Here is an 11,285-nt window from a genome sequence, read left to right as displayed (position 1 = left end):
AGTAAAACGTAGTCACCGAAGTAGACTGTTGGTACGCTGCCAATCTCCGTAAATAAGATGTTATGTTTCTTGCAACTAATTATACTGGCTACATTTATCTTCAAATTGAAACATTTTCTACTATTGTTATTTGGCAAAACAGTAAATTATGATTGAAAACACCCTACGGATTTTCAGCACCAGCAAAGGTCTTTATTAATATTAAATTTGAATTTAAGTTAAATTTCAAATCAGTTCCTTATTTAAAATTATAATAAAAAAAATCCTTTAAAGTAAAATTATATATTACGTGAAACGAGAAAATATAAAAGAAAACTTGATCAAAGAACTGCAAAGATAAATGTTACAACAGCGGTTGCTATGAAACTCTTTCTTGCCGTTTCATAGACATCCTTCATCGCGAGCCATCTCCCAGCATTCCACATACAAAAGCGAATTCCATTGAAGTAGTGATAGACAAACGGGGCACCCACAATTATTTTTATGATGAAAATCGAAAGTCTATTAAGATCTAGACTTTGAATCATCGACACGTAGGTTTCGACTCCGTTGGACAGAAACAGACTGCCGCCTGATAAAAGTAGGGCGTAGAATGTTATAATAATACCTGAAACAAACATAAAATATATATATTTTGATTTCAGAACACTGGAAGAAATAATGCTTACGATATATTTTGTTGTTAAATATAGGTTTGCAGTCTTGTCCTGTGAAAATTTCTGACGTCAAACAAACTTTTCAAGCGATTTGCAAGTCATCTATACATATAATAAAATTGGAGTGTCTGTTTGTAATATTAAAATAACCCATTTTTACTAAATGCATATGTATGTATACACGGTACATATACTAAAATATTTTTTTTACAATTTTTGTCTGTCTTTCTGTCTGTCTGTTTGTTCCGGCTAATCTCTGGAACGGCTGAACCGATTTCGATACTTTCACTGGCAGATAAGGAGTAACTTAGGCTACTTCTATTTTAGAATTATATATAGAATAAAAATATAATCACGCTACAATATCCAAATAAATTAAAACAACGCGCACGAAGGCGCGGGCACAGCTAGTGTCATATATGTATCGCTTTATCTAGTATTGATTTCATTGAATAATAATACGTGAAACAATACATAATTAATCACCAAACACAAAAGAGTATCTCCACAAAATCATTTATAGGAATAAAGCCCTACATTTACTTTAGTAATAGTTTGATCAAACCAGTTATGCGCTGCACTATCGACGTCATGGCTGGCAGAGTGGGTGCGTATATGGTGAGATGTGGCGACATAGGTCGATTCAAACTCATATTTTTGTCATCGTGTGATTTTTTCGGCGGCGGCACGTAGTTCTGGAACACTATTGTATTATTGCCGCTAGCCCCGGAACTTTTATCGCAACATTTATTTTTTCCGCTATAGGTCACTCTTCTGTTCAAATATGCAATCGACGGAAACAACAACGACCTAAAAATAAAAATTGTATTGTATAAACTCACCGCAGGACTGAGGTATCTTCTTTTAAGGAGTAGGTTTTAAGCTTATTATTATTAAACCTCAAAGCGTATGGAAGAATTTCATCCAATACGAATACATGCCAGTTTCCTCAAGATGTTTTTCTTTACAGCCGAGCATAAAATGAATTATAAACACAGATAAAATACATAAACATTGAATTACAATTGCCCGGAGTGAAGACCAAATTTTCGTAAGTTAGTTTCTTAAAATAAGAGCTCATTTTCTTTATCAAAAGTACAATTACATAACGTACAATATCATAATACCTACTTATGTTTTAACGTTCTCGTGTAACGTTAAAAATCGTATCATATTATAAATTGACATAAATGAAGTTGCCAATAGCAAATTTTATTAAATTTTAACTCTAAAAAAAAGAACAGCCCGTCAATGTCGCTGTTGGTCAAAGGCCTTTGAGTATATGCTCCCTTGTTTGACTACTACTGGTTCGTGGATACATACGTCGGTACTCGTATGTAAACGTAGCAAAATTTCACCCGACATTTACAGTTTCCTCTCGATGATTACCTTCACTGAGTACGAGTTTAAAAAATTCCGTAATCGACCTGTAATTCAACTATTATTTAAAATCAAATAAATTAAATGTTAATTGTTGTCTTGTGCCGTCTTAAATACAGTTGAATGTTGCTGCCCTTAACTTAATGTAAAACCTAAATAGAGAAAAACATTCACACGTCTAGCACGATCGGCATTTAAGGTTTCATGTAAACGAAAACAAGCCGAGAGGGAGGCATCCAGACTCTGAATTTTAATTTTATGTAACGCAGAGCACTCGACGTCTTTTTAATGCATTTTATAATTTTCTATAAGGAATCTGACCGTTATAACAAATAATTTAGTTTATTGAAAACATTCACATTGATCTGAAGTTTAATAAACTTTTTTAAGGTATAGGTAGGTGGACGAGGTAATGATGGTGAGTAGTCACCACCGCCCGTAGACATTGGCGCTGTAAGAAATATTAACATTCCTCCTACTAAACTCAGTATTACGTCCCTCGTGCCTGTAGTTATACTTCCTCACTCAACATCCAACCCGAAACATAAAAATACTAAGCATTACTGTTTGCTGTACCACTCGATTATTCGATATTTTACTAAATATCGAATAATGGCGTGGTACCTACCGAGACGGGTTTGTCCGAAAACCTATCGATATGAAAAATGATTAAGTTACATATCAAAATGCACGAATCCAAACCACTATCCCTTTTGACTTTTTAAGCTCGTTAATAGTTAATTAAATAATGAATAAGCCCCGGTTCGAAATCAATATAAATTTTATAAGTACAGTCAACGTGGCAACGGGAAATATGTCAAAAAAAGCAGAACACAGTTTTATTACGAAACTATATTTGTTTTCACTGTCAATTCGCTCCTTAATTTTTCTCGAAATTGTAATTATTGTTCTTATGACCTTTCTCCTTATAGCATTTTCTTATACAGTGTCTGCCGAAATTGACAGTAGGTATAATTGTAGTTTATTCACTTCTATGATTAATTTTAAAATCAATATAATTATTCTTCCATTGAGGTTAATTATTATGGCAGAAAATATATAATATATTATAGTTGGTCAATACATATATATGTGTGACCAAAAAACGGTGCCGATTTCATCAATTAGATTTCTAAATATAATCATATTTTTGGCTTTGTAATAATATGATTATATTTGAAAACAAAATGAATGAACTGTATATTAATTTTCAAAAAAAGGTTATACACAACTTTAATTCACTCGAAATTTAGTCTGTGGCAATTGTCAAACGCCATTATTGTTTAAATTTTATGTTATTTTGAATTAATGAATGAATCAAATATCTAGGAGAGGCCTTAAGAGTGAGATATTTATACAACGGTGTGCATTGATTTTTCCAACCCACACCTCGCAAGCCTCCGGATATCGTAAATTATAATTAAGTTTAGTCGCTGGATGTGATATTTAATCTTCTAACACCGTAAAAAAACGTCTCTCCTCCAATTTTTTAACCAAGGGATGGAAAATTCGAGAACTTTTTTTAAAAAAAATATTATTTTTTTATATAGTTAAATATTGTGGCTTTGGCATTTGGGATGTACCTATATATTTATGGATAGTAGCTGTAGAAATTTTAAAATCTTGTTTTAAATCTTACAGAAATATAAAAGATTATAAAATAATAAAAATGATACAAAAATATACGAGATAGTACGAGAAATTTTTATTGTTGTTCAAATGAGTTGTTGACGCATACACATTAAATTCTAAGCTCAACAAATTATGTACGCAGGTTAACGAAACACGAAAGCATCCTAATACAGGTAATTGACCTTGTAAATAACGTAACTAAAAAATAAATGAAATAAAATATGTATCTTGAGTTTAGAAAACTTTATTCAACTAAAACTTAAAGGTATTTGAAGTAACGCGGAGTGCAAAAGGCAGAACCCATTTTTAAGGGAGGCGAACCAACTACACAAAACATAATATAAACCAACGGCTTTACGCGCTTTCCCAGGCAAGAGAATGTAAACATTGGCAAACTTCAACTACGGACTGCTACCATCCACGGGGCATGTACATAAATATAGCCTACATTATATTCCCGGTACTGGTACCCCGCATATATTTACTACCAATAAAATACGGAACATAATAAGTATTAAGCATTGGAAATAAATGTAACTGCCCTACGTTCACAACGAAAAGCGGTATTTCGCGATACTACAAAGGCGATGACCGAGTGGTAGTTTTTCTTTACGCTGTACTGCTATTAAGAATTTCATTGGGGAACCTAAAAAGTATTCATTGACCCGAACTTTAATTCGAAACTAATACTCTACTTACTAACCGAGACTCTTTGGCCTTATATGCTAGCCGCTGAAGTCGAGCCCACGTGGAATGTCTTCTAAAAGAAAGAAAGAAAGAAAGAAAGAAAGAAAGAAGAAATAATGTAAGACTCCAAGCATTAAACTAATAAGCCATTTTCCTATTAATCTTACAATAATAATAAAAAATATACGTAACGACATTATCATTTTCGGCAAATGATTGAAATCCATATAATACTAGAAGAGCCTGTCAGATTGTGTATACCAATTTTCATGGCGATCGGTTCGATATAGACGTTGATGAGCGCCAACTAGCGACGAGTTGACAAAGTGGATACAACACCCATTCCACGAAAAATACACCCATTTGGCAATTTTATAGAAATATAAATAAAATAACATTTATTTTTTATAAAAAATAAATAATTAATTTGACACCGATGTTTTCTATTTACATGTGACCTTGTTATGTGATTAAGTCAATAAACATCCTATGTCTATGTCTTAAGCAGATTCTAAAGAACCCTACCCTTTACAATATTCTATTCTATGAACGGAAGATGTATTTGCGGAATGTCGTTCGGGCGACTAATTGAACGACTCCGCTTGGTAAAAAAGTTGGCTGTTAATTGAATTGCTAAATAATCGAGTTGCGAAAAATTGGAACAGCATGGTGGAATGAGCACACGGGGAGAGGGCTTAGCCCTGCAATGAGATATTTATGAGCTGTTCCTTAACTTTTTTTAGCAGACATGTTTATTTCTGCCTTGTTCGTTCGTTCGTTCTTTGTTCATATGCAGCTTTTTAATACTTTGGCAGCCGTGCCAAATAACTGTTCAAGAGCTTAAGTAGTTTGTAACATTAAAAAGCCTCAAGTCTCAAATCGTGCTTAATCTATTTTTAGTATTTTTGCGACGTGTCACCGGGTACCCCCTACGTACCAAATATTATATTATTCAGTAATTACGATGTTATCAGGGTTTTTTATCGTTTACCGTAACCATAACGCCTTCCTCACCTTTCCCTCAAAACGTCGCGCTTTAATATGAACTATGTAATATTGTAATAGTTAATATCCCTTATTTATTTATGTTTTTTTTATTGTATATTTTTTTATATAATGTATATTGTGTGTATATATATCTATATATTGCTAAACTCTTTTTCAATCTTTTTTTTTACTGAAAGTATTTTTAGACCAATGATGCCCAAAGTGATTTATATCGACCCTCAGAGGTCATCATCGACTTACAAGGGGTCAATTTGACAGTGAATTCGAATTCCCACAGTGGATCTGATGTAAGCAGGTCGTGCTTTTATTTTTTATTTTCCATTACCTGACCAACCAACAACGATATTGTATAAAAACAAACTTATTTCATTCTCATAAAATTGGGTAAATAAGTCGTACTTTTGGTAACATACACACGCAGTGTCGCAGTCAAAAGGGCTACGAAAAATAAATACATCTAAGATTTCGAGGCGTGTGACGCCGTGCCCTAAAATAGGCCTGAGGCATCCCAATAAAAAACAAGTTCTCGTCGCCCACCATTGGCACTTCGATTTTTAAGAACAATATTAGCTAAGTAGAGGGTCTACTGAAAACCGAAAAGCATGGTCCACAAAACGGTATCCACCGTCAAAATTACAATCGATTCGCAATTATATTATCAAAGGATTAAATTTTAGTCGATCTCAAATTTAATCTTGCGTTCCGCGTACTTTTCGAGAAACTTATAACGAAACTCAAAAAGATACACCAACTAAAAATTTCAACCGAAAATAATTTTAAAATGCTTTCAGCGCGTGTAAAAGTACGTGTGTCAAAGTTAATTGTGATGAAAAAATAGATGGTATCGATGAGCGGACCGGAGAGCATAAAATCATAATCCAATGAAAGGTCCATCGCGTAAATGTTAAAAGGAAACCAATAAAGTGCGATGATATCGTGACAGGGTTACGTGAGTGTTGGAGTCGAATGTGAAACGTATAGCCCAATGAATTTAAGGGAAACTTTAATTGCACAGATTATTTTAATGATATTGGCATTAATCATTTTAATTTAAATATCATTAGCTGATAAAGGCAAAGAAGTTTTAGTTAATCCTTTATTTTTCTAACCGTGATCAATAATTTATTAAAATGCTTTTACGTCATTACTTCTAAGGACAATCTCTTACCGGCAGCACTCGCATGAGTTTTCCAAGTTTCCTCACGATGTTAACAAAGCACATCAAATAATAAATCGTCGTTTATAATGCACGTGTCCTAACCACTTACCTTGTTACAAGTTGTACATAAACGTGCATACATTTTAATTTGAAGTTATAATCCAAAGATTAACATCGTTAGATCGACCGGTATATGATGGACCAACGGACACTAATGAAACAAACTTTATATTGCTAGAAAGTACATCAAGCTTAATAATCATAATTAATCATCCTGAAAAGCCATGTCGTTTGACGGATATGCTTTAAGCCCACAGGCACCGAAACGGTACGAGAATATTCCATAGACACGAGAGTGCTAAGTTAATTAAAGTTTATGAGGTTTGTACGATCAAATGAGAAAGTAAATTAATTCTATTATTTATCTGTTGTATTCGTTTACAATAAATATGTAGATATAATGTTATAATATATATTTTAATTTTAAGATTGTAGTTCAATAATTGAAAAAGGGGGAAAAAATCGTTAATAATAGCAACCTAGTATTGTAATTACTGAAATTATATTGTATGTATTTTGTCTTATAATAATTAAATTATATTAATACAAAATTTTAACAAAATTCATTTCCAGCTTCACACACGTAGATACCGTTTGTAGATTAAAGAACAGAAATAAAAAAGAAATATTGTGCCGACTAGGAAAATTTAAATCCTTGATTTTCCTGTCCTTTAATATACATATACAATAATAATACAAATAAGCCTTCCTCTTGAATCACAGTGCTTATAAAACCGAAATAAAATCCGTTGCGTATTTTAAAAGATCTAAGCGTGCAGCACGATATAAAAATATAGAATGTATTAACGATTAAACAAAAAACACATTTAGCTAATTTTTCAATTTATCCGTTATGTGGGCTTAAGCATTTAACAATGTTTTATTTTCGTTTTTCACCAACAAATTTACGTTTATCAATTTCATAAAAAGTAACATTAATAAATTAAAAGTTAAAAACATTTTTAAAAACAAGCTTTTACATTTAAATGCACTAAAAAGTGTTAGCTAAAAGTACCAAATTTACCAAAAAGTGTTTGCAAGTTTAAAGCGAGGATTACAGAGCTGAGGACTATCCCAATAATAGTGCATTTTTCCGGTATAAATATTATCCTGTGTGCTATCCACACATAACACATACATTATACATTTACTAATGTTAACGTGAAAGGGAAATTCAGAAAAATTTAAAATATGTCAAATGAACTGACATAATTTTATTTTAACAATATCCTGATTGTTCTTTCAAAATCTAAGTCACGAGCTAAACTAATATCTTTAAAATCTATTCAGCAGCGTACAGAAGATATCCGTTAAAATATAACACCAAAACTACTTTTCCGAGTGTACGGAAATGTCAATGTAGACGAAATTTCCGTTCAATCTACCGGAATGACTTATACTTTTCTGAGACAATAACATTTTTAGTAAACATTTGCGCTTGTATCGTGTAATGTTCCTCGTTGTCGCGTTGTCGTTGTTCATCGCCAAACTTGCTCTCTCTCTCACTCTCTTCATCGAAATCGATTTGACTTCATGATACAAACTGAAAATCAATGCAACAACGATTTCCTGCATCCACGCAACTCAATTCAAAACCACTTAAATTGCAAAATATTACATTTTAAGCTGCTTATTCGCGCTTTATATTAAAAATGTTTGAAAGTATAAATATGCTTATAATGCAACTTACAATATGTAGGAATTGTAACCTTTAATGCATACGAACTGATGTATTTACAAGAAACAGTTTTCGGCCATCTTGAATTTAAGACGCGGACACGAGATATAAAGAGACTATAAATAAAAAAATTCGAATGCCATTATAACGGTGAAAGGTATATTTTTTTTACATTTTTTTTTTTTTTTATTGGACAACATCACATACATTACTCTGATCCCAATGTAAGTAGCTAAAGCACTTGTGTTATGGAAATCAGAAGTAACGACGGTACCAAAAACACCCAAACGGAATCGAACCCGGGACCTCGGAGTGGCGTACCCATGAAAACCGGTGTACACGCTACTCGACCACGGAGGTCGTCAAAATATAATTTTATAGCTATACTATTTTATTCCGACATGAACCCCTGTGGATTTGAAAGATTTCTCATTCGTTCCCCATTTCCGAACTGGAAATATTTTATTTTGAAGTAAACGTGAAGATGACAAAAGTTAATAATATTTGCGAACGGAAAATGCTCAATATTTAATAAGATTTTATTATTTATGATTTAATAGAAAGAATAAAATCATAGTAGTCTATCTAATATTCAAGAGGATTTTTTTAGTTTTAAAGTCGGAGCCAATATGAATGATCCAGTTAAAATTTTAATAGGGGTACTGAGTTACTTTATTTCTGAGTAGGTACTATAGTGCACCCGTGCGAAGCCGGGTCGGGTCGCAAGTTCAATATAAATGCATTACAATGGTTTATTGAATGTAAAATCTACTACCGACTCAAACTGATTAACTCCACTTGTCCTGATTAATTCGATGAAATATTCAAATGGATTCGTTTTTCCTAACAGTTATTATTATTGCATTATATTAATTGTTATAACGTTCTGGACGTATTACATTATACGAGGAGTGCTAATCGTAAATAAATGGAAATTATTAATCTTCAATTATAAAATAAATTTTGATTCTACGTACCTGTTTGTGTTGAATATTTTAAGAGCAATATTTTTTCTGAAATAATTTCCTTTTAGTAGAACAGGAAACATTATTTAGAATTTCCGACACTGACAATTATATGTCTTGAGTTTGTTTTTTTAAATATTCATGGCACTACAATGTTCGTTACAGCTTATCTTAGCCTTGTTGATTTTTTTTAATTACATTAAAACCTCGTTGTAAGTAACTATTTATATATTACAAGAATATAAACATAATGCTTGTTACGTCAATATCCTGAATTCAAAAACAATAAAACGGCGAAGCTTAGCTGCTTATATCATCTCATACTTCTATACTAATACTCAAATTCAATTCTAAAATCTATACAAATGCAAAAGTAACTATGTCTGTCTGCTGCTCTTTCACCTCTGAATCGAATTTGATGGAATTTGGTTAGAATAAAGTTTAAGCTCCAAGGAGGGACAAAGTGTCGAAAATATTATGTTATATTTGTGTTATAGTCTATTCCATATGATGTTTTAATCACTCATTAGTTCTTGATAAGTATGTCATTATTTATAATACAACACTATTCCACTTAACGAAACGGAAGTCTTGTAGTATTTCCACTTATCCATTTTAATTTCACTTACGAAGTTGCGATAATAGCTTCGTCGTAGATTTCTTTCGTAAATCCATAATTCATATCAGCTCTCGGCCAATAATATTGCGTCAAATCGATATCAAATATTTAGCTTTTGTCCTTTTGTGGCTGGAATAGACTATATATTTAGCGCACAGAAATGAAATAGATTAAAAATAGACAAGAATTTAAATTACTGTAAACAATTTACGAACAAATCAAAATTAGTTCTAACTTCGAATTTATTTTAACATAAATAAATCAACAAACTATACATATTGAAGTAAACTACTTACAAAGTTAAGCTTACAAACCCAAATAAAACAAAAGGAAGACTTAACTAATAACAAGTCGCGCCGATATCGACCTTACCGTCCGCACCTAAAAATCAAAAAAAAATGGCGCTTTAATTTGGTTTCGCGCGCTATTGTTTCTTTTTTTTAATTTGTTCTAGCCTGTTATATGGATAAAGGAAATAATCCTAAATATATATTAATTAAGGCTATTATTACCTGTACGCTCGTTGCAATAAAGAATGTATATACGTCAGAATCAAATATTTAAATATACGATGGACATTTTACACGCAACAATATCTTTTATATAAGCTTGATGACCGGCTTTTAAATAAATATTCCTTGTTTCCAGATTATTTTAATAAATATATCACTCATAGCTGACTCCCAAGTACGTCAGTCCCCAACCTTGGTAGGCCAGTTCGAAGGAGCACTAGTATACTAAATATTCTGTTGTGAAGATTAGTTCATGTAATTATAGGTCCAAGCAACGTAAACTTCACTTCAATGTAGCCTATGGAATAGGCTACAAGAGGCTACAGGAGGCCACAGGAGGAAATACAAATATATTACTTTGACGCGATATCATTGTTGTGCGACGCATTAATCGCGTACGATAAGTTTATACATATGCAAAGTACAATTGCAAGTACCGACGAAGATGATCAAAGTCATCGATATAGCTATTTATTATTTTGTCTTCCCTAAATAAATAAACTTATTATTACATAAAATCAAATCAATTTTTGAATCAATTTTTTTTTCTAAAAAGTACTCATTTAATTAATAATAAGACTTATTTATTAATTAAGTCTTAATAAACTCTTTTTTTTTTGTTATTGTTTTTATTGCATAAATGGCACTACTTAGTTTCCCTGCTAGGGCATACAAATGAGTGCCCCACTGAAGTTTGGAATCAAGGCTTATCCCTAGAAAGGCCGTCGACTCAACAAACTCAAGCTTTTCATTATTCAAAATGACGGCAGAAAAATTTAATAATCATATATATATGCATTGTACATATATATATACTTACAGCTAATTCCTGGACTTATAAATTATAATTTTAGAATGTTTATTTTTATTCACGCACGTATCAATGTGTACAATTTACCCTGATAACAGTCTGACACAGTAATCTGGTA

The 11,285-nt window shown here is 32.0% G+C and overlaps 1 protein-coding gene across 1 annotated transcript; it reads right to left on the bottom strand.

Moving 5' to 3' along the window:
- Nucleotides 1-266: 266 nt before the first annotated feature.
- On the bottom strand, nucleotides 267-9,319 carry LOC125076054 (succinate dehydrogenase cytochrome b560 subunit, mitochondrial-like). Its single transcript, XM_047687993.1, has 3 exons — nucleotides 9,238-9,319; nucleotides 1,222-1,466; nucleotides 267-607 (listed from the first exon to the last, which is right to left on the bottom strand). Exons 1-3 carry the CDS (start codon nucleotides 9,306-9,308, stop codon nucleotides 321-323), a joined length of 603 nt encoding a protein of 200 aa, XP_047543949.1. The 5' UTR covers nucleotides 9,309-9,319; the 3' UTR covers nucleotides 267-320.
- Nucleotides 9,320-11,285: the final 1,966 nt, after the last annotated feature.

Source organism: Vanessa atalanta, chromosome Z (genome assembly GCF_905147765.1).
Source record: "Vanessa atalanta chromosome Z, ilVanAtal1.2, whole genome shotgun sequence".
Taxonomy (NCBI): Eukaryota; Metazoa; Arthropoda; class Insecta; order Lepidoptera; family Nymphalidae; genus Vanessa; species Vanessa atalanta.
Note: the sequence above shows the minus strand (reverse complement) of the source record. Positions and strands in the feature narration are given on the sequence as shown.

Excerpts from the sequence above, each read along its gene's own strand:
- LOC125076054 (XM_047687993.1), bottom strand. The coding sequence starts at position 9,308 with ATGTTTCCTGTTCTACTAAAAGGAAATTATTTCAGAAAAAATATTGCT. Across the intron at positions 1,467-9,237 it reads AAAATATTCAACACAAACAG|GTCGTTGTTGTTTCCGTCGA; the intron begins GTACGTAGAATC and ends TTTTATTTTTAG. Across the intron at positions 608-1,221 it reads GATAGTGCAGCGCATAACTG|GTATTATTATAACATTCTAC; the intron begins GTTTGATCAAAC and ends TGTTTGTTTCAG.